Below are 25086 nucleotides of genomic sequence, written 5' to 3' on the forward strand. Positions count from 1 at the left end.
GTCTTACAGAGGTAGCTTGAATGGGTCACTGTCTGGGAGTAGTACAGAACCGTGTGTGAACTAGCCTCTGTGCACCTGCCCGCCCAGTGAGGCGGGAATCAAACCACCTTAGCTTCCCTCTATTCTGCCTCTCCTCCCAACATTGCTGGTAAGTTGTGTTAGAGCCTGAAGAAGGGAAATGGGGACCCAGACACAGTGACATTGCTTTTCTTCCATCTCTCCTTCATCTTCTCCCGCATCCATTACCAGCTAGGAAAAAAAATCAAAGAGCTCTTTTGATTATTTCTTCAAATCATATTTCTCTTACATGTTAATCTTAAGGAGATCCATTCCCCAATACAGAATAATCTTATGTTGTCCAATGTCATTCTTTATAGCGTAAGTAGGGAAAGCGATAGTGTAATTAGAATTTGGAAAATACTCTCCCGGGCCATGTTTCTCAAAATAGTTGGATTTCCATGTTCAACACTGAAAATATTCAAGCATTTTTTTTTAATCACAGAAGGAAGCATCTCAGTTTCTATAGATTGTAGGTTGGTATTGTAAAAGCTCATCATGCAAACTGCATTAATAACTTTCCAAACATATCAACTGTTTTAGTTTAAAAGTTGAGAAATGACTTAAACAGCAATATTCTTTTGGACATATTTTCCCATCAGTTCAAAGTTCTTTAGTATTTCATGTTTCAGTTCCAATGTTATTATATGATTTTTAATGTATTATTTATTGATATCTTGGTCAGAAAGATGGATATCTCATATCAAAATATATTTATCAAGCCAACATCTTAGTTATTAGGCTCTGTCTATTCCATCATTTTCGATATGATGAAACATTTTTCGTAATTTTACAGGATTTCAAGGCAGGCCCTAACATTGGATTGCAATAATGGTTTAGTCACATATCATTGGAGCCTATTTGGCTCCATCAAGTAAGGAATTACAAATACCTTCTGATTATGCTAACTATGTGAACACACGCTTTGGCTAATAACCCTTGTGTCTTCAGATTTCTAAGTTAGATACTTTGTGACATTAACTTAGGAGATATGGCAAGTAATTAATTTGAAAAATCCAGACTAAAGATGCAGTTCTTTGGTAAAGGGACAATTGGCATTTTTATTTGCATCAGGTTACAGGGCAGATTAGAATCTCTAAGCAAATAAACAGGTTGAAAGGGCTCTGAGCATCAGAAAATGAGAGGTCATTTGATTTAGTTCCCTGGATCACTTAAGGGTTTTCATTTAGTGGCACCAAAGTAGGTGACAGTCAATGAAAGGTTCATTTAACAACAGTCAGATCATTACTTTGCAAAGGACTGGTTCTTTTCTGTAGGCAATGACATGAATTAGAAATGACAAGCTGAAAGCAAAGAGACATCCACAAGGCTTACTTACCTGCAAGGGTAATTATGCTCAGTGCTTGCTAAGACAATCTGTTCACGTTCCAACTGAAGTGCTAAACATGCAATCATCACTCACTGCTGTGTTTAAGAACCACTCCAAAGGTTTCATTCATAAATACATTTTAAATAGAAAACAATATTTGATTAAAACTCTATTAGCCAATATTAATACTGACTTTATGAATCAATGTGAGTTTTAAGTGTACAGTTAGATGTAAAGTCTCATTCCTTATTTAGAGATTTACATGCCAGTAGTTAAATAAAAGTAGTTTTTTAGATGGTTGTCAACAGTATTTGAATATAGTTTTGGAGGCAAGGAAAGTCAGTGCTGTATTTTTCTGGTCCTCATTTTTTTTTCTTTTCTGGGTTAATGTTATCTGTTGGAAGACAGCATCTTTCATCAATGGTAATAAATTTACTTGTTAGTACCAAAATTTTAATAGGAGAATTTGTGTTGTCTCAGTTTTACAGTTCTCCATTTCCTACCCTCCTATAGTTGAAAAGGTTTTCATCGTTTCATACTCTAAAAGACTGCTTTTGTAAGTGCCACTGAACAAAATGAATTTGTGTTTGTACTGAGGCATAATTTACATAACATAAGATGGAATGATTTTAAATGTGCAGTGTGGTAAATTTCGGTGGAGTCAGTCATGCACTTCAATAGCTCATCAACCAAGATAAATACCATCTCCATCACCACGACTTCCCACACTGCTCTGCACTGCCCTTTGGCTCATTTCTCTCTCTCTCTGTGCACGTGTCAGTCTCTTGACTTTCCAAGGGTAACAGATTGACACAGCTTTCAGCGGAAACATGGCTAGTCTTACAAGCCCTGTGTTCATGATTGGTTGATGCTATTCATCTTCTCAAAAGATTTCAAATGAAACTGTTTGCCTTTACTTTTAAATAGGAAAAGGAAAAAGAAAAAGCAAGCAAATAAATACAAGCACCAAGAAGGAGGATTTGTTTGGGAAAATGATAGGTTGGACTAAAAGCCATCTTCTTGCATAGCAATAACTCTGTCCAATTACTGATCAGTTGTTTGAAGAGTTGCATGGCATATGCCAATAGATTTTGTAAGAATTTAATGGTTATAATGGGATTGTCAGTAATATTATCCAAATGTAATGCTTCTTAATTGTCTGGAAATATTCCAGTCATTTCACACAAAATGCAAAATGACCTAACTTTTAACTCAATGTTTACTTTTAAATGTATGCCTTATTTAGGATATGGGAAACCTAAGCAGACAACTTGATTGCAAAACTGTAGAATCACTACTTTTATATTATATAGCATCGTTAGAGACATTATCAAGGAACTACAGTTAACCTACCCTCATTGAGTCAAAGCCAGAATTACTGTGGAAGAGAAGGAAGAGATTTTTCCCACTGATATTATTTTTTGTCAGGACTTGGGATTGAATTCCAGGCTTCAGGCTAGATACAATATCACCTGAGCCATTCCTCTGGCACTTACTCTATAGCTTACAAAAGCATAAGTAGAGCTTTCATAATGAAAAGAAAAATACTACATATAAACACATGATATGGGTTAGTGTGATAATCCTTATATATCTGGTAGACTAGAAAAGGAAAACTAGTACATATTAATAGACTTCGACACATAACAACACTTGCTGGAAATACCCTATTTAGTTATTTAAATTTTATTGTAAAGTTGATGTACAGAGGGGTTGTATAAGTCAGGTAATGAGTGCATTTCTTTTTTTGAACAGTGTTACCTCTTCCCTATTTTCTCACAGTGTTTCTCTCCTGACTCACCATCAGCCACAAGCTGTATAGTTAATTTTCAACATAGTGTCTAGTGACTATTACTGCTGCGTTTGTTCTACTTTTGTCCCAATATTTCTAGGCTTCCTCTTATGGTCCCCAAAATAGATAAGCTTACATACAAGACAAGGGGTATGGAAATCAAAACCAGCAGCCCTAGTTTATGAAAGAAACTGTTAAGGTTGCAAAGTTTGGAGAATTTTGAATAGAGACTGATATATTGAGAAAGAAAAAGAGGCACAGCTAAAGGAAGGGCAAACAATCATTCTTTTTCACTGGGGTTACCTAATAGAATGAAATTCTATGAACACTTTCCATTAATTTTATTTTCTCAGTATAATAGACAGTTTTATAGATAGGATATTCTTAACACAAAAATTACAGTAGCGCAGGTGTGTATACACACATACGCACAGATACGTTTAGCACAAAATAAAGTATTCTAGCAGTTGCATCAGAATCTGCGAAGAGTGCAGACTACTCCACTCTGCTATAAGGAGGTCAGAGTGAATGTAGGTACGTATTATATAACATTACTGAAGTGATATTAAGGTTTGAAGCTAAGAAAGTCACTTCAAAGATTTCCAGCTACACTTAATAACATTTAGCACCACAAAATTGGCTGTCAAAAGCGTAATTAACTACCTAGCCTTAGCTCTTTTTTCTATGCTGCTCACTTGCACTGCCTTCCATGACAGCATCTGATAAGTTGGGGGTTTTTTTGTTTGTTTTTAAAATCCCTAGAAACCCAGTTCTGCCTTTCGCTCCAGGGTGGAGAATTAAGTGAAGTGGACTATTATTGGGTTTTTAACTGTATTTTTTTTTTTTTTGGTACTGGCGATCGAACCCAGGACGTTGCACTTGCTAGGCAAGCGCTTTGCCACTGAGCTACATCCCAGCCCTGAAGTGGATTATTATTGGGATAAAAAGAATACACATGACACTATAATGCTAAACCATTAAAAAGATTTTTAAAATTCATGTTGCAGTTACTAGTCACAGCAAATTTTTGTGTGAAAGAATGAGAATAACAGGACAGTGCTGAAAAATGAACTTTACAATTTGGGGGGGGGGGAGTGTTGTTGTGGACATGGGAGGGAAGGGATGGTAGGGGAAAAACAGAGGAGGAGGCAACAATCCTTGATAAGAAATGTAATCATAACCTGAGCCGGTGGCTTAGGTCTGTAATCATAGCTACTCAGGAGGCTGAGATCTGAGGATAAATGTTCAAAGCTAGCCCAGGCAATAAACCACCAGAAAACCAGAAGTGGCGCTGTGGCTCAAGTGATACAGCACTAGTCTTGAGCTGAAGAGCTGAAGGGTAGCACCCAAGCCCAGACTTCAAGCCTCATCACAGGAAAAAAAAAAAGAAATGTACTCATTACCTTGCTCATGTAACTGTAACACCTCTGTACAGTATTTTCACAATAAAAAAAAACTTATTTTAAAAAAGAGGAAAAAAAAAGAAAAAAAGAGTACACAAGCGTAGAGACAATTTGGTAAATGCATTTAGATATGTATTTTGTGATTTTGCAATTTTTTTCTCGAACTTTTGGACATTGCAATGTAACTGTTACTCTCAGTTTGTCTGGTTTTTTATTACTGTGAATGTCCAATTTACTCTTTGTTTCCTTAATGTTTTTCCTTTGTGTTTGCTACAGACCTCTCTAATCATTTAAGAACATTTGAAATTAGTAGATGAAATCCAAAGAGAAAGGCATCTTTTTGTATTTGCTAGAGTAGGATAGATAAACATGGTACAACAAAAAAAATTCCCATGATTAACTATTATAATGCTCAGGAAATAACAGCAAACTGATTTTCATGCATGTATGTTTTCCAATTCATGAATAAAGTTGAATCTTTGCATATATAATTGCAATGAAGTGTAACATGCAGTCATTTCAATAAGTTGCATAACTATTAGATAAATTTGAGATTTAAATAACAACAGGACTTGAAACTTGGGAAAGTAATATAAATTACCATTTAAAGAATATTTAGCCATGAGAAAAACGATGATAGAGTAGAAAAGAATGATTGTGTGTGTGTGTGTGTGTGTGTGTGTGTGGTGAAGCCAGATACTGATACATGTTAGACAAGTGCATTACCACTGAGTCACACAGAAACCAGTGAGGTGATTATCAGGTGCTGTTTGTTTCTATAGTTATGCATGGGAAGAATACCTGAACCAATCAAGGCCTCCGCTTTCTACCTATCTGTGGATTTAGACTCCTCTTAATAGTGATATATATCTCCTGTTCTTTTCATTAAATTCATCTGACACTTTTTGTCTTCAATTCCTTTCTTTTTGAAGCTCTTTATTTTCATTATTTTTTCAGTCTGTTTTCAAGAATGCATAGATTTATAAACCCTACCTAAAATTATCTACCTTTCATCCCTTGTAACTTGCTTCATATATTCTTACCATTGTATATTGTACTTTCTATTTCTTTTCATTTCTTTTGCTTTTCCTTCTCTTTACCTGCCCCTTCAGTTATTAACTTGTATTTAGTGCGTTTTGTGTTGTTTTCTTTTTCTTAGGAGGGAAATTGTGAGATTTCTTTTACTTTGTGATTTCCTTTATATGGTTCAGGGCAGCTGTCATAGAAAAATAATTATTTTCCTCTCCCCTTATAAGGAGCAAGAATTGGGATCTTAGAACAGTTTTAACCTTGATCTTTCACCTTCGAAGTTTCACTATTTTTCATGAGTTACACCTCATTTACCTCATGTCCTTGGGAAATCAGTCATTTTTTTCCATTCTTATTGTTACTGTCATAGCTAACTTAAAATGATCAACTCTACCAGTTTCTTCATTTGTGTTCAATTCTTGGAATCGACCCTTCCCCTCTGAGCTCCCTGGCATCTCCTTCTACTGATTGGAGAGTATGTCTTTTTCCCCCAGCTTTGCAATTTGTGCTCTGCCTTTGGTATTCTTTTCCTGAATGTACGTTTCCTTAACAATCACACAAAGGATAATTTACCTATGTCTGATTCTTATGTGGAAATTTTCTGTTCCTCTCCCTGATGATGATCTGATTTTCTTCTTTTAGCCATCAGGAACTGCTCAATGGGCAGGCCTGCAATCAGCCTGAGGCTGTTCTCTGACAGCAGTCTGACTTTTCTTTTTGGCAACTTTTCTCTATTATTTATTGTTTTCAGTTCCAACATATGTTTCCATAACAAACACACTTTGATCAATTGAGCCCACTCCTCACTATCATCCCCTCTGTAAAAGCTTGTTTATTAACATATGAATAGAATTACAAGTTAAATGTCTCCTCCAAAAGAGTTGGAGTGTGGTCTTTTGCACATTTCTGTGCTGTTATTTTTTTTGTAACATCTTCCTATCTTTGAATATTTCAATTTACACTTTGAATTTTTATTGACACCAATTAGTTGGAAAAAGGAGCTTTCATTTTTTTTATTGTCAAGGTGATGTACAGAGGGGTTACAGAAATAAGGTATAAGTACATTTCTTGTCAAACTTTTTACCCCCTCCCTCATTTTTCTCCTACTTTCCCTCCCCCATTGCCCCCAAGTTGTACAGATCATTTCCAACATATTGTCTTGTGAATACCACTGTTGCATGGGTTCCCCCCAGTCCTTTGTCTCACCTTTCTGTTGTTCTCACTCCCTTATTGTTTATAGTTTCATCTGAATTAAGGGAGGTTTCATTTTGACAAGTTTATTTATGTATACAATGCTTTTGATCATAATTACCCCTATACAAGTCTCCATTCTATACCCTTCCTTTTCCCAAATCAGTCTTATCAAGTTGCCTTGTCCCATTTTCACGTATGTATATAAACTATTTTGTATTCATTCACCTTCCTCTCCCCTTCTCCATTTCTGTGGTCTTCCACTAATGTCTATACTAGAGAAAACATGTTTCAAACTTCTTAGTATTCATTTTTGCTAAAGTGAATGTGAATAACTCAAAGGGGGTTCATTATAGTGACTCACACAATGCACGAACCATACTTTAGTTAAATCGATTGCATATGTATGCATGCATTGTGTGTTCTTTATGTGCATGTATGTGTGTATATATTTGTGTATCTATATGCATTTGTGTGTGATTTTTATGTGTGTGTGTGTGTGTTTGTGTATTTTAGGCCTAACAATCACATTTAAGGGAAAATGTGTTCTTTCTCCTTTTGAACCTAGTTAGTTTATTTAATATACTAGTCTGTCCATCTGTCCATTTTTCTACAAATGACAAAATTTTATTTTTCTTTATAGTTGGATAATATTCTCTTGTGTATACAAATCATATTTCCTTGATCCTTTCATTAATTGTAGGACATCTTAGTTGTTGCCATAATTTGGCTATTGCGACTATTGTTGCAAAGAACAGGAGTATACAGGCAGGTGCCTCTTTTAATTCTATCTTACACTATTTTGGATAAATGCCCAAGAGTATACCTTAATCATAAGTCAGTCCTAATTTTAATTTTTGAGGAAACCTCCGACTAGTTTCCATAGTTGTTACACAAATTCACATTGTCACCAACAGTGTATAAGTGTTCCTTATTTTCTGCATCTTTACTAACATTTGTTGCTTTCTAGCCATACTAATGGGAATGAGGTAGAATTTCAGTGTCACTTTAATTTGCAATTTCATTATTGCCAAAGATATTGGGCATATTTTCCTTTTGAGGAGTATCTAATCAGTTCATTTGCTCATGATCTATTACACTTTCACAATTTTGTTACTTAAGAATGGTTTTAGTTTAACTGTTCATGTTTACATGGTAAGAAATCGTTGTTAAGATATGAAATCGTCATGACAATGGAATTTAAATGAACACTTGCCCCTCCCCAGGTTCAAGAAGGAAATGGATCTGTATTCTTAACATTCATCTTTAATGAATACTTCTGAAAAGTGACAACGCTTTCTCAGTTTTCATTAAGCTTGATTCTGTTATTAATGTTTGTTTCAACCCTTTACTTCATGTTTTTTTTCCTTTTTTTCCTTTCAACACTTGGGAGTTTAGGAGGAGGCAACAATGCTCAATAGGAAATGTACTCATTACCTTGCTCATGTAATTGTAACCCCTCTGTACAACATTTTTACGATAAAAAAACATACAAAAAAGGAAATAAATTCCTTGCACAGATCTTCTTAAAGTAAAATTTGAAGTAGGTATATTAAGTTGATATTTGCATGGTGTAATACATCACAGCCATTAGACCAGCCAATGTTACTATCCATAATTAACTGTATACCAACCTTTACTTTCACCCACTAAGGGAGAAAGACTTGAATAAATACAAGATCAGTGACCTCATAGATAGTCTCTTCACATGATAATGCATTTCAAAAAAGAGTTGAACTTACTTTAACTTTACAATGTGTAGCAATGCTCATCTTCTTGTAGAAAAAGACAAGCTTTCTAAAGCAATAATGATGTTGAGGTTGGCATAAAGTAATGCTCATTGTTTGATGGTTTCCAGTATTATGGTCCAACTCTGGGCCTTGTACTTGCTTACTTGTTTGGCTTGTTTTCTCAACTGGTTTTCTCTACCACCTGGGTCATACTTCCAACCAAGACTTTTGTTCATTATTTTGGGCATGAAATCTTGCTGAGTTTTTCTCCCTGGACTGGCTTTAAACTTCAATCTTTGCACCAGACTTCATGTACATAGTATATAGGCCATGTAATTGACCAGTACCTATTTCAAGTATTCAGAGACTGTGTCCAATGAATTGTGTGCCATGTGAATAGTCACACTTGGATATGGGCAAAAGGCAGGTCATTAATATTTCCTGATGTCCATTCAGTCTTTAAAACATTAACAATAGAAAATTTAAGGCTGCTGAGTGTATGCAGAATATTCAGACTATGTGGAAGAAGATGTTTTGCTTTGAGAATTTGCTTAAGAATTCTAGTATAGCAACAATAAAAATGCCTTTTAAGTACATTTTTTATGGACAGGAATCTCTGTAGAAAGGACTGACAGCACAGTCTAACCAAGGATGCCTGGACAAACAGAAAGAATGATGAAAGATTGAAGTAGAATACTAGAGTCCAGTATTGGGTTGTGAGAAACAGACTATTTGGGAAAAGCTGTATTGTCATAGCAACAGGTCCAAAGATACAATGTCCCTGACTAGGAGACTATGAAAAGCAGCAACTTAACAATAAAACAGAGAGAATATTTTCTAAATAGTTAAGCATAGATGGAAGAAAATAAAGAACATTCAAAACGCTACCTTTTTTGTTGCTCTAAAATGATAGTGCTTTAATATAGTGAAAGGTGAAAGATCAGATTCAGTAGATAGCATAGAGGTTGTGCTGAATAACTTTCCAGATGAAAGCATTACCAGGAGACAGTAATATTCTCTCTCATTTTCATCTGAAACCTAGAAAAAACAATTCTTTAGTAACAATTCTTTTAGACATTGCCCAGTAGGCTCTATTTAAATTCTAGCTTTATTAGTTACGATTTTTATACATCCTAGAAGAAACATCATATTGGCACTAAAGCTTTCTTACCCCTACAATTCAGATGCTAATACAAATTTCATGGAATTATTTTGTCTATTTTACATGTAAACAACATTGGCACAAAATGAACTCTGGCCAAAAAATAAAAACTACCATCAAGAATTCTGGCCGAAGAGTGAGGGAAATCCTACATCACAAATGAAATGAGACTCAAAAGTTAAATGGTTTGAAATGCTGATTACACTTTACTGATAGGAAATTTAAAAAAAAACTGCTAAGAGTTGTTAGGTCTCCAGAAACAGATTAATCTGAAAGTTATTCAAGATTAGGATTAAGAAAGCAACAATGCCTCCATAACCTAAAACACAGTATTCCCAGGGGGGAGTTTAGCTGCAAGAGGGAGAGAAAGTGGGATAAAGCAACACAAGATGGAATAACAGACAGGAAAATGCAAAAGACAGAACCGCAGCGAAGATCTGAGGAAATTGTGCCAGGCCCCTTTCGGGAACAGGATTGATTCCACACCATTTGCCTCAGCAAGAGGAATTTTGTTATGTTACTGTTGAGATTTCAAGAAGGAAATCTTAAGCATCTGTACTTATAGTGTGAGATGTTTGTAGTTTTTATGCTGCCAACAATGTAATTTCTACTAAAAAATACTGAGAGAGAATGAGAGAGGGGGTGAGGAAATGTACCCATTACCTGCCTTAAGTAACCCCCGTACATCACCTTTACAATAAAATTTAAGGAAAAGAACTTTAATAAAAAATTTAACAGATGAATGGATAAAGAAAATGTGGCGCATGGGGCTGAAAAGGTGGCTCAGTGGTAGAGCGCTTGCCTTGCATGCATGAGGCCCTGGGTTCCATTCCTCAGCACCACATAAGCAAAAAGAAAAAAGCCGGAAGTGGTGCTGTGGCTCAAGTGGTAGAGCGCTAGCCTTGAGCTGAAGAGCTGAGGGACAGCCCCCAGGCCCAGAGTTCAGGCCCCACAACCAGACCCCCCCCAAAAAATGTGGCGTATGCACGTGCATATATACATAAAGTATTATGGAAATTCTCCCACTTGCAGCAAAACGTCTGAAATTGGACAATATTGTTTTAATTGCAATAATTGCAATAATCTAGACAAAGAGTAATAGCTATCAGATGTCCTCTCTCGTATTTGGAATATAATAGAGAAAACAATATCCTAAATATCCAGCACAGATTACTGGAGGTTGGAAAGGCAAGAGAGGCTAGGTTGGATCAGTGGTTGGAAAGGCAAGAGAGGCTAGGTTGGATCAGTGCATGCCGTGTGCACATAGGTAGCATAATGAAGATTTTGTAGTAATATTCTATCATTTACTTATATCTAACATTTTATAGGAATAACATTTTATTTTCTAAGCTGTTTCATAATGGACATTAAAGTACAGCTATATACATATGACCATATAAGATGATGTTAAGCGAAATGAACCCCAAGATAGGGACACATATATATTTTTTTCTTCCTTGCTATTGTTTCCAACTTATGTATAATGTACCATGTGATACTGTTGTTTCTTTGCATGCTCCTTCCCCAAGGTATAACCCCTGTTTTCACTGTATTTGATGCCTGTGCCCCTCATCTTCTATATACACTTCTCTAATTCAGGAAGGGAAAGTGAAAAAATAAAATGCTTAAATAGGTATACAGATTGACCCCATTGTAACAATGAGATGCACAAGACACTATGTTGAAAGCGAACTTTACAACTTCGGCGGAGGGGGACGGGGAAGGGGATGGTAGTTGAGGTGGGAGGGAAGGGATGAGAGGGGAAAAACAAAGGAGGAAGCAACAATGCTCCATAGGAAATGTACTCATTACCTTACTCATGTAACTGTACCCCTCTGTACAGCATTTTTACAATAAAAATGTACAAAAAAAAGATAAAGTATCTGTGGTCCAAGTGAGTGCATTATGTCATTCCAACATTGACAAAGGTAACTAGAGTTGGTTTCCCTTGGTATTGAAAATATTTTTAAAATGGGATGTTATGAGGGGTTAATAGGGGCAGGGAAAATAGGAGAAAAATGAGGGAAGAGGTAACAAGTTTACAAGAAATATCCTTATTACCTTTCATAAGCCGGGCGCCGGTGGCTCACACCTGTAATCCTAGCTACTCAGGAGGCTGAGATCTGAGGATCATGGTTCAAAGCCAGCCCGGGCAGGAAAGTCCATGAAACTCTTATCTCCAATAAAACACTAGAAAACTAGAAGTGGTGCTGTAGCTCAAGTGGTAGAGCACTAGCCTTGAGCTGAAGATGTGAGGGCCAGTGCCCAGGCCCAGAGTTCAAGCCCCACGACTGACAAAAAAAAGAAGAAAAGAAATATCCCTATTACCTTTCTTATGAAACTGTAACTCCTTTGTACATCACCTTGATAATAATAAAAATGTGATGTTAGTTTCAAAATAGTGAACATGTTCAGCAACCATAGATTGTATGCCCTCGATGAATAAAATATATATTGTACGTACTATCTGTCAGTAAATGGTTTACACAAAAAAGTAACGTATCATAAAAGTTTGGTCTTGATAGCTACCTCTACAGGTTGCATGAAGAAATTTTGGTTCCAATGTTATGTTTTAACAATCTAAAAAAGAAAGCACCGCATCTCAGTTGCAACCATGCTGCATTTAGCCCACCCCCAGCACCAGCCTCCGAATTTTCAAGGTCATCCAGAGACTCACAAATGTCCACTGACTCCCTCTGGGTTTCTGTTCTTTTTCTCTCACCACCAGCAGCTGTTTAAGGAAAGCCGAAGTACAAATTCTAATTGTTTGCTGACATAGAACACTCTAGTCACTAACACACGCTAACCTTTCTGTGCCTTCATTGCTTGGACGGTAGTCATTATTGCAGAGTTTCATAACGCTAACATTTCTGGGTGATTTTCTACTTGCTCATTCTCTGGATAAGTGTAGTTCCATTGCTCAATGGATTGGGAGAAACTGGGATTCTCTGTTACCCACTGTCTGAGATACATTCTAATATAGGAAGTGTGACCAGAGTTCGCAGTTAAAATGCTATGAAATTGTTTGCTGCGATTATATTTGTTTAGGTTAGAGCCCTCGATTTTACAGATTTTTATCTTAATATTTCCTCTTCTCTTTCCTGCTCCCTCCCTCCCTCTTCCCCTTTCCCTTTCTTTCTCTAGCTTTAGATCCAGCTAAAGATCCATGCTTGAAAATGAAATGTAGTCGCCATAAAATGTGCATTACTCAAGACTCTCAGACTGCAGTCTGCGTTAGTCATCGGAGGCTTACACACAGGTAAACACGGTTAAATTAAATCCTACCGATTGAACAGTACTTCTTGCCAGAAATCCTGGTGCAATATAAATATTTGGCAGTGCCTGCTAATCTTTTATGCAGCGTTTTGTTGAAACAATTTCAGAAGCTTGGATAACATAATTGTGATTCACTTGGGCTAAACATTGTTATCAATTAGAATTCCTATGGATCATAGGATTTCAGACATATATTATTAAATAAAATAGACTTGCAATGCTTGGATTAAAACTGTTATATATTTGGCTATTTGTGCTTTGACAAGTTAAAAGGGTAAATGAAACTTCTGTACCTCCAGATATCCTTGTTTATGGCTAGTCAAGTTTCTCTGTTTCAGGGAGGATTTGGAAATATAGTTAAAGGAGGAAAATTAGTTTATATTGATCACATTACAAGCATTGAAAGCCACAGCATAAAGAATTGAACTGGAACATTAAGAATTTCTGCATTAGGAAGTTCTTATTTCAACTGAAGGAAATTGCAGGAAATCTAAATGGAGGAAATCCAAACAGGTTCCCTCAATTTATTCTCAGAAGTCTGGAGTAAAATTCCTGCAGAAGAAGGAAGGATATTGAGCATGTTTCACAACTACCATTGTTTTGGATGGCCAGGTCTGCTTTGAGAAGGAAGAGTAATTTAGAACTTGATAATGCAGTTTGGGGCTGTTATTAAGGACTGGAATAAGCTATGCTCAATGCAGTCACTTGGGAATCGGGTGAAGCATAGAGATGCATTCATTTCCTGTATGACATATACAGGAATTCTCTTCGGTGAACCATTCCTTTAAAAATCAAATTAACAAGAAAATATTGCTACTTGTGTATTCTTGGAGGATAATTGCATTGCTTTTGAACTGGCATAAAACTTCTATCATCAAAATTCACCGAGAAGTGGAGAAAAATTGCATTAAGTAAAAAAAAAAAAAACCTATCAATTGCTAGAAAATAGAAAACATTTCAATTTAGGGAAGAGATAGAAGTAAAGATAAGAAAGAAAATTAATTTTCCTCTGGTTTACATGCTGAATTCCACATTGGAAAGGGGCTTTATCCTGTAACTTTGTATGTACAAGGGCAGATACCCAGTAACAAGGGAGATATGTAGTAATGGGAGAGAAAGAATCATAACACACTATCAGTGTAATTGTAGAAGTAAAGGAAAGAAACACAGGAGAAGGAGAACAACCGTCTAGTTTGAAATGAGAAGAAAGAATGACATCTTAGCTATCACATTTCCATAAAGTCAGTGTATATGGGGAAGGTACAAAACCAGATAAAACAGTTATCAGTAATTTACCCCATCAGTCTTAATTTCCTTTACAAAGGAACAGAAACCTCTAGGCCACAAATGTTGTTTTCAGCTTAATTTGTTATGATCCCAAAGGGCTCCTGCTTCACATAGAATTCTTATTGATTAATTTATTTTTAAGTAAATATTACTGGCTGCTGATAGCTCATGCCTGTAATACTAGCTAAACTGGAAACTGAGATCTGAGGTTAGAAGTTCAAAGCCAGCCTGGCAGGAATGTTTGTGAAACTCTTATCTCTAATTAACCACCAAAAAGGTGGAAGTGGAGCTGTGGCTGATGTAGTACAGTGTTAGCCTTAGACACCCCACCCCCCTCCAAAAAAAAAAAAAACCCAAACCAAAAAACAACAGGGCAACAATTTAGGGACAATGCTTGGGCCCTGAGTTTAAGCCCCAGGACCAGTGTATGTGCATATGTACACGTACACACACACACACACACATACACACACACACACACACACACACACACACACACACACACACACACACACCCCAATATTTAGATATATGTGGGGAGGAGAGCGAAGAGTTTAGTTTGAGAAATCAGTAAGAGGAAGATGCAAATGACTTCATGTTTGATCCTAGCCTAAGTGGCAGAGTTAGCCAAAGTGTTTAATTTTAGAAGTAAAATTTATTTTATCACAGATTCTATAATTCCCGGTAAAAGTTGCCATCTAGAATGTAATCCCGTGAAAAGAGCAAATTAACAACTCCAAATTAATATCATGTTACTTACTCCTTTGGCCACTTGCTAAAACCTAGACTCAAAATTGTCAAGGGAGGAAATTCAGAACAGTAATTCTTAACTATCTTTATTGTGACCAAAGTCTATTCTTTTAATAACCAAGCTGTCTCCTTACAAAGACTTAACTATAGACAGAAACTTTCTCTACATGGTAGAGATAATCAGAACCAATAACCCAAATATCACTTAATATTCCAGATACCAATAATCAATGTAGAGTGCTAAAACATCCTGAACAGAAACCCAGTCGAAGCTTTGTCTCAGGAAAGAGTGGAATGGCACATTAAAGGGCACTAATAATCTCTAGCTAGGTGGATATCAGTGTTTAGTAAAAGTATGATTTTTTTTATTGTGAAAATACTGTACAGAGGGGTTACAATTACATGGGCAAGATAATGAGTACATTTCTTATCAAGTATTGTAGCCTCCTCCTTTGTTTCCCCTTCCCATCCCTTCCTATCCTCCCCCCGTCCCCTTCCCCCCTGCCCCCCCACCTAAGATGTAAAGTTCGTTTTCGACATAATGTCTTGTACATCTCATTGTACAATGAGATGGGTCCAACTGTATCCCTATTTAAACGATTTGTTTTTCCCCTTCCCCTCCACAAATTATACCGACAGTCACTATCAAAAAACTGGCACTCAGTGTAAAGTATACTCAGTACATAAATAATTGCTTTGAAAATCATTGGTATTAAGATTAATACTGGATATGGTTTATTTGCTTTGAGGATTTTTGTACATAGTGAAGGTTTACACAATACTTACACAAAGAGGAGTCAGCTGCCAGGAAGTTGAATCAATAAAAGTAGCCGACATAAATAATCTAAGCCTCAACATTTGCAGACAGGATTGTATGTTGTAGTTGTGCTATTTGGGGATATATATAGATATAGATATAGATATAGATATAGATATATAGATATAGATACACACACACACACACACACACACACACACACACACACACACACACACACACACACACACACACACACACACACACACACACATATATAGTAGTCTTAGGGTTTTGAACACAGGGCTTTGAGTTTGCTAGGCTGACCTGATCATTTACATTCTCTACACAGGAAATTGCTACTTATATCAACTAACACTCTATTTTCTTCCTTTTATTTCCTCTTAATGAGAAAGGAAATAGGAGGCCGTGTTTACTTCTATGGGAGTGAGGAAGATCTTGCATTACACAGAGGATTCTCTAAGCTGTTTCCCCCTAATAATAAAAGAAGAAATTACACATTTTCTCCATTAACATAGAATGTTGAACTACTTACTCTCTAATGATTTATCTGACATCAGTCTCCTTCAGTTGACTTGACATTACTTGAAGGTCAGGTCTATGCTTGTTCAATACTACAGACTCAAATGTTACAGGCCAATTATATATTCTTCTATGTGTGGAACACTATATGCTTAAGTGGTTGTTTTTTTTTTTTTTGGTGTTTTTTTCTTCCAGTCCTGGGGCTTGAACTCAGGGCCTGGGTACTGTCCCTAAGCTTCTTTTGTTCAGGCTAGCCTTCTCCCAGTTGAGCCACAGTGTCACTTTGGGCTTTTTCCGTTGAAGAATCAGACCCAGGGCTATATATATGCTAGACAAGCACTCTATCACCAAGCCACATTCCCAGCCAAGTTTTGACAAGTATTTGATCCATGAAATATTTAGCCTAGATCAATATGTGTATGTGATCTATTGTTTCCTGTATGACTTGTGCATAGGTGTGGAAAGTGAGAGGAGATATTGGAGGTGACTAACATTTACTTTGAAATAATTTTAAAGTATTTTATTCAGTTCTTTAAATGCAAGAATGCACGGTATACAGAGAAAAGGAAAAGGAGTCTGTAAACATGAAATGGAAGAGGAGAAATCCACACAACATTGTTTTAAAAAAAAAGGAAGATCCTTGACTTGCATTTGTAAGAGATTGGATAATCAGCAATTTTTTTCTGTTACAGTGCTTTAAAAATAATCATTCTCCAAAAACCACAGAAATATCCCTATTATGTGACCCATTACAGGTTTCATTCTAGCTCTGTCCACTAGTACCAATAGAGAGGGTAATATGAACCTTCCATGAACATCAGAATCTAAGTCATGTATTTGGATTTGTCCCCTAATGAGATTTTCTCTAATGATTTGGCCTCAAAGCAGCACAATATTTATGTTTTAGCACAGACTTTCTGTTACCATTATCATTACTATCTAAACCACATAATTTCATCAATAAAGAAGATTTTCATGCACCATCTTTTCCCATAGAGTAAAATGACCATCTAGTTTGATAGTTTATTATAAAATCTATGATCGAAATCTCAGACTTAACATATGACCTGTTGCTTATATTGTTACCTTGTGTGTGTGGGGGGGGGGGGGAGTTTTACAAAATCAGAAAGGCAAAGCTTTTTTTCCCCTTGTTTTTTTAATCTATTGTGAGTGAGATCTCAATGCTTTCTGCTCTCACCCAGGCTCGTGCAGCTGCAAATAATTAACACTATTTCTAGATCAGTGTGTCTGGCACCAATCGATGCTGCTGAGAGTAAAAGAAAAATGTTTGGCATCATAGCTCAAAGTTGAAGTCATTACTGTAGGACAGATCTAGTCAGGGTAATTTCTCCCCCATTTACACCAAAGGTTGGCAACAATGCCAACAGGTAAATACTCTTGGCCTCCTAAGAAGACATCACACAGAGAGGGAGGGAACTTACAAAAAAATAGATAGCAAAAGAACACAAGCCCTAAAACTCTGATTTTAATTACACATTTTGGATTTTGTAGTTGGTGATAGAAAAAAATCCAAATTTCATTACATGGTGATATGAGCAAAGTATTTCTGCTTGCATTTTTCTATTATGGTAGTATTTAAGATATGAAGATTAAATCACAGAGTCGTAGTTCCTATGGAGTTACTAATGTTTATTAAATTGAAATGAATTTATGATTACTGTAAAATTATTCCCCTTCTACTTACGTATCAGAAAGATTTAGTCTATGCTTTCTTGGAGGAAGTGAAATCCAGTAGGAATTTCACACTTAATATGTGTAAAACTCTTCACTTAGTGCCTTAGTTAATTTGCCTTGTACAACAATCAATATACTAAACATCATTATATCCATTTTACAGATGGAAACAAAAACTCAGGAATTTTTCTAGTAATCTATTCAACATTAATTACATTGATGACATATAGGTAGAATAATAGACAAATAGGTAGATAGCTACCTAGGTAGAAAACCTAAAATCATGTCTATGTTATTTATATGCACATTTCATTTTTGTAATCAAATGAATTTTGATTGTGTGGATAAATAGATTTTTTATTAATAAGTTTTCTTTATTGTGAAAATACTGTACAGAGGGGTTACAATTACATGAGCAAGGAAATTAGTACATTTCTTATCAAGCATTGTTGCCTCCTCCTTTGTTTCCCCTTCCCATCCCTGCCCTCCCATCTCCTCCCGGCCCCACAAGCCAAAGTTGTAAAGTTCGTTCTTTGACGTAACGTCTTGTACATCTTTTATAATGTTCTAAATACTTAGGTGTCCACGCATTTTTGGTAGCGAAGTTATAAAGGGTTGGGAGAACTTTTGAACACAATTAAAGTATAAAATTGCCACAGTACTCTAATAATAAATTGATATATATTATTTGACTCTTCTTCCTAAAAAGCAACACACTAAATATAGTTATTTCCTTTACAACTAGAACTTGTGTGTATACATATACATGCACATATTAAAGCATATGCATATATATTCATAATTGGCCTTCACAACTGTCTTAGAAGATGAGGTGGGTTACAGTTATTAGTTATTTATCATTTACAAATATATAATCTGTGACACATCAAATTTAGTTAACATTTATTCAGTTAATAGACTTGTACATTGAACCTGGTCATTATGGTTCTAGAGTTTTCTCTCTCTCTCTCTCTATATATATATATATCCCAATAGTATATGATCTTTTGAATTTATGTTTATTTGTGTATAGTAATTTCATGAAGAGGGTTCATTACCTGGAATAATTGTTTAAGCAAAGGAGGAAAAGACTGAAGGAGAGCATGGAAGAGTGAATACAATCAGGAAACATTGCATCCTTGTATGAAAATAACATAATGAAACCCTCTTGTAACACCAATGTATGCTGACAAAGGTAAATTATGAAAAATCATAATGCATGCCACTTTTATATCTCGACAAATGCATATTATAGACATTGGTTAAATTCATCTCCTCTGTTGAACACTCTTAAAGCATTTCAGAATTTTTATTTCCTTTTTTAATATTTAAGTTAGCATACATTTGTGACAGGAGTGGTTTTCATTGTTAATTCATCTTCTATTAAAACAATGCTATCCCTTTTTTAAAGTACCTGAATACCTATTGCCTCATGTACAGTTTATCACCTTATTTAAGCCTCATTCTCCCTTCCTTCCTTCTTTCTTTCCATCTTTCTTTCCATCTTTCTTTCCATCTTCCTTCCTTCCTTCCTTCCTTCCTTCCTTCCTTCCTTCCTTCCTTCCTTCCTTCCTTCCTTCCTTCCTTCCTTCCTTCCTTTCTTTCTTTCTTTCTTTCTTTCTTTCTTTCTTTCTTTCTTTCTTTCTTTCTTTCTTTCTTTCTTTCTTTCTTTCTTTCTTTCTCTCTCTCTCTCTTTCTCTCTTGGCCCAGCATGAAATTCTTAGTCTTTCCCAAAGTAATTGAAATTGAAGTCTTCTTTAGGAAGTTATAAACCCTTTCCTCATTGAGAAGGGCTCATTTTGGGCTCATGCATCTTAGTCAGTTCAGATGATAAAGATAAGCTTTACTTTATGTATTATGCATTACACAATGAAACACAAACACATTTCTCAAATATAAAAAAGTGCCAATATGGAATCTGTTTTTGAAGTATATAGCCAATCTTATCATTACTGAGGTCTATTTTCTCTTCATTTGAAAAAAAAAAAAAAAGAGCAGTCCATTGATTAAGCTAAAACCCATCACATGATGCTTCTTTATCCTGGCCCTGGCTGGTGGCAGCAACTCTGCTGATTCCCGCAACTTAACATGTGTCGATCTTGTCCTAGCAGACAGAGTCTCTAAAGGATGTACGCTGGTTTCTTACCCTAAGAATTATCTTCTAAAAACTGTAACTTCTGATGATTCTCGATTGAGTATTAGAGTGTTAATCTGAGAAGCAACTCAAACAATAACTTTGGAATTGGAGCTGTGGTAGAGTGTTAGCCTTGAGTGATAATACTAAACTAGAGCCCAAGGTCCTGAGTTCAAGTCCTCAGTACCTATATACAAAAAAAGCAATAACTGAACCATATAGGGATTATATTGTGGTCAATTATTATTCCCCCAAAACATGTTGCATATTTTTAAAAATAGACTCCAGTAAACAGCACAGATTTTATACAACAGTTTTAATCAATAGACTTTGGTAAAATCTTTGTTCTTCATTCCTAGCAACATATTCTGCCAACTTATTCCCTGGTTTGTTTATATGGTTAATTTATTTTGGCAAATATTCCACTTCTGAGAAGTTTTTCAGCATAATGGTTAATATTCTATAATTTGAAGCTAGACAAGCTGGCTTTGAAGTCTGGTTCTATTTCTTGGTAGTAGAATGACTCTTTGTGAATTAAATCCTCTATGTCTAGTTTTCATGTTTATAATAAGACAGAGATGGTAATTATACTATTTTTGCTTTGGTAAGAAATATAAAAATTATTACAAACTCTCAACTTTCCCTCACATAGCTCCCTGTCAAATGTCCAAGTCAAGGTTCTCATATTACTGTTTTCATATAATATCAGAAACATTGTCTATCCATTAGTAATACTGTGACTTTATTTTATATTAGATATATTTTCATAGCTAATATTTGGGTTTTTAAGTTACAGTTGACAACATATTTGAGAAAATTGGTTCATTCCTGTTATGATTTTAGGACAACTTAATATTTATTTATAGATTTACATTTTTTAAGATGAAATATTTATGTAAAATGAGGAATATGCTTTTGCAGATTGATGTAGGAGAGGGTGGGATAATAAATATATTTCTGTTTGGAAAACTATCCTTAAAGTCACTGCTGAGTGTCTTCCATGGTGATTTTCAGATGCTTCACTCTTTGTAACATATGAAGCATACTGTTGAGATTTAGACTGTTGGAGCTGTGGATAAGAGTCATATTTTCTCTTTTTAGTTTTCAAGAATGAATATGTATATCTTTAATAATGGAAGGGCTATAGAGAAAAATACTGTCCACAATAGGAAATGAACTAATTACCTTGGTCATGTAACTGTAAACCCTCTATACAGTATCTTTACATATATATACATATATATATGCATATATATAAGAAAAAAAATTCTGTCCAGACATCACTTCCAATTAGAACATAGTAAATCAAGGGGAAAAGAGAGAACTAAAAGAGGAACTAAAGGAATTTAACTCTATTAATAACAATTTTTTGGAGCTGCAACAATTCTTTTCAGATGTGAAGATAATATTAGCAGATTCCAAATGTGGGGGGAAAAACTGCTAGATTTTCAAGTGATTACGGAATGTATATAATTTATTAACTCATTGTTTGGGCATTTATTATTTGCAAAGCAAGCGGTGTTTGATGAGTAAGTTCTATGATGAACCTAATTCGTGTGATTTTTGTTTCTGTTCTTTGATAATCATGTTACCAAATGAGTACTTGTTTTTTTCTCTCTCCTATTAATCAATTTTATTTCTTAGCATCTTAGAGAATTTAGTATTAATCACTCCTTAATACCCTGTTTTCCAGTAATCAGTTTGAGTGATCATTGTTATGAGGTTGTGACACTTACAATATTAAATTTAAACTTTATGTTATTAATTTTTATTAAATAATTAAACATTTTGGAAGAAATATAGTTGGACAAATGTTGATAGAAAAGAATACTACTTCTGAGGATGGACTTTAGAGATTGAAGCCAATTAATTTTTAAACATCGTAGAAAGCCTTTCATCTTACAGGTGACTAATGTAGATAAACAATCAGAATCATATGCTGCTATATTACAGTTTGAATACTCATTCTTTGTCCTAGTTTCCTGCCTTATCTGATATTTTATTTTGATTTCTCTAAAATATCTTGAAATATTTTCTGTAGGACTATTTCATTTCAAATATGAAGCTCATTGGTTTCGTATGTATGTCTGTGTTCACATTGTTATCTGAATATGTAATTTATACTCATTGATATTTATCTGCAGACAAATACAAGCATCATACAAGAAAATATCCTATTCCCCCCTTTTCAGGGTTTGGTTGTGAGAAGGTTTCTGTTAGGCCTTGTCCTAGAATTTTCAGATGCTCCTCCAAGGATTTCTTTTTATTATTATTATTAGTTATTAGTTTTCCCCTTTCCAACCAGAATAGAAAGATGGTTGTCATTTCAGAGTCCAGATGATTAAGAACTAGATGGGACTATTTTCTCCACCGTTTTCCAGTTATAGTCTAATAATAGCAGGAAATTGATGGTTAAGGTCTAAGAAACATAGAGCTGCAGAATATATGAAAGACAGGGAATCTCCACACAAAGGATCACTCAAGAAAAAGTATCAGTCACCTTTTTATATTAAACTAGAAAAAAATTACTCTGTTCAGATACCAACATTTTAAAGATATTTAAGAGTAAAGTGCATCATTTAAACAATTAAAAAAATACTGAGACTCAAAAATTTGGGAGCCTGGTGTCAGTGGCTCACTCTTGTAATCCTAGCTACTCAAGAGGCTGAGATCTGAGGATCACAGTTCAGAGCCAGCTGGGGCAGGAAAGTCTGTGAGACTCTTATCTCCCACAAACCACCAGGAAACCGGAAGTGGCGCTATGGCTCAAGTAGTAGAGCACTTACCTTGAGCTAAAGAGCTGAAGGAAAGCACCCAGGCCCAAAGTTCAAGCCCCACGACCCACGAGAGGGAGAGGGAGAGAGAGAGAGAGAGAGAGAGAGAGAGAGAGAGAGAGAGAGACTTGGAATTTTTATTTTTGTGAAAAAATGCAGGACAGAGGATAAGTATTTTAAAGAACTTTTCCCCTGAAGCCTGGTCATGCACACTTTGCTAACATTCACATTTTAGAGCCTTACCAATAATTGCACATGCCCATTCTTAAAGACAGGAATTTTGTTAACTTTCATACATCAAATTGTAGCATGAACTATTCATTTGAGCTTATTAGAGCTTTCTGAGGGTTGTAAAAAAAAGCTCTATATTATGGAAGTTCACTAAAATTAGATAACTTGCCTATATTATAAATGTTCATATTCAAACAATACATATTATATGAATGCAATCCTTAGTCCTTGATATTACTCCAAGTTATACAATTATTTGAAAATGTTTATAGATTATTGAGAAAATATAAAAAAACTAATTCATTTGCAGGAGTAGAATAAAAGTTTTATCATTTTTCTCTAGGTTATTTCATTCCTGTTTAGTATTTGGTTCACTGATATGTAGCTAGATGTAAATGTAGGTAGAATAAAGTTATTTCTGAATCTAGGATATTTTTTAAACACAATTTAATTCTGTTATATGACTTAGAAATTATTGAGAAGGAAGAAGACAAATGGGTTTAAATCATAGGAATAACAATATTTATTTACTTATCATTAGCAGTTTGCTAAGAAATCTGTAGGTATATCAATTCACCATTCACTATATATAGCTTTCCTCTTAAATAGGCTTGTTTTTTTCCTTATCACTTACTCAATTTGCCAACTTGCAAATTTTGTGCAGTTAACTCAGTGAAAATACTTTTCCACAAGACATTGGAAAGATCTGTGCTATCAAATTCACTGTCTAATCTTTTGTTCGTATCTTACTTGAGCTTTCTACTGAACCTATTAATTCATAATTCACTCATTGTGAAATGCACATATTGAACAACTAACACAAGCCAATTACTCATATAGGCAGCTAGATTAAAACATTACAACAACAAAGAAAGCTTCTAATTGTCTCACGTTTAGACTTTGTCAGTGAGGGCCAACAATGAAGAAATAAATGGTAGTGTAATTTCAAATAGTGATAAATGATAAGGTGAGAGAGAATGGAAGAATGGTAATGGGAGAACAGAATGGTAAATGCAGCTTTCCATTAGTCAGTAACACCAGGGATGTAACTGGGATGAAAAGAAGTGCACTACTGTCAAATATCCAAGAAATAGCTAGGTTCAGTGAGCAATCTGAAACTATACAAGTCAACTTGGCATGTACCCATGAATCCTTCCCTGGCACAAAAGTCCAGGTAGTTAGAAGGGAGGACAAGTCTGACAGATGAGCCATGCTCAAAACTTTTAAAACTTGAGACCATAGGGTTGGGACCCTTTCTAAAGGTAACGGTTAAACTGTGGGAGGGCTTTGCTCAAAAGAGGAATGAAAATGAGTTTCACTTGCAAATGGGTGAGGCAAGAATGAGAGTTTTATCCCAGTCCACTGGGATCTTGGGAGAAATGTTGACCTAACAGAGGGTACCATGAGGGAAAATACGACTAGGATGTATTTGGGAAACAGCACATTTTAGATTCAGTAAGATAGGTATGTAAAATCATCCAAACATAGGGACTACACTGCAGACATTCTGTCTGTGTTTCCTGGATCTTAGCCTCTCTTTTGCTACCTTTGACTTTATCTACTTTAGTCATTGGAAATGACCCTGAATTGGAAGCCTGTTTATGTGATGACATATATGTCAGGATTGGTGTCTTGTTTGTTTCTGCACCATAAAATTAAAAGCAGGACTGGGAAGTGTTAGAAATGAACTGGGAAGGTGCAGATCTCTAAGCCAGTCACTGTGCTTAAACTGATGGGACACTGAATGGGCAAATGGGGGGTTGCAAGCTTCCACGGAGATTTTGATGTTATATTTGGGATTCTTATCTCATAGAATGTGCTGGGGACATGTCCTCCATTAGAGGAGAGATGTTATCCACCCATCTGTCTGTGGATCCCACTGGACAGAGAGGTGAAGTGACTACCATTTTCACTACAAGTAAGGACAGATACAGGAAAGAACAAG

At 35.5% G+C, this 25086-nt stretch overlaps 1 protein-coding gene across 1 annotated transcript in view; it reads left to right on the top strand.

Annotated features, from left to right (window-relative positions):
* The window catches only part of Spock3 (SPARC (osteonectin), cwcv and kazal like domains proteoglycan 3), a 248324-nt gene that overhangs the window by 125346 nt on the left and 97892 nt on the right, over positions 1–25086 (top strand). Inside the window, exon 4 of the mRNA XM_070016519.1 lies at positions 12839–12953. Coding sequence (XP_069872620.1) covers positions 12839–12953 — 115 coding nt within the window. The remainder of the gene's footprint in view (positions 1–12838; positions 12954–25086) is intronic.

Source organism: Dipodomys merriami, unplaced genomic scaffold (assembly GCF_024711535.1).
Source record: "Dipodomys merriami isolate MVZ:Mamm:240054 unplaced genomic scaffold, mDipMer1.0.p SCAF_12, whole genome shotgun sequence".
In the NCBI taxonomy this organism is placed as follows: Eukaryota; Metazoa; Chordata; class Mammalia; order Rodentia; family Heteromyidae; genus Dipodomys; species Dipodomys merriami.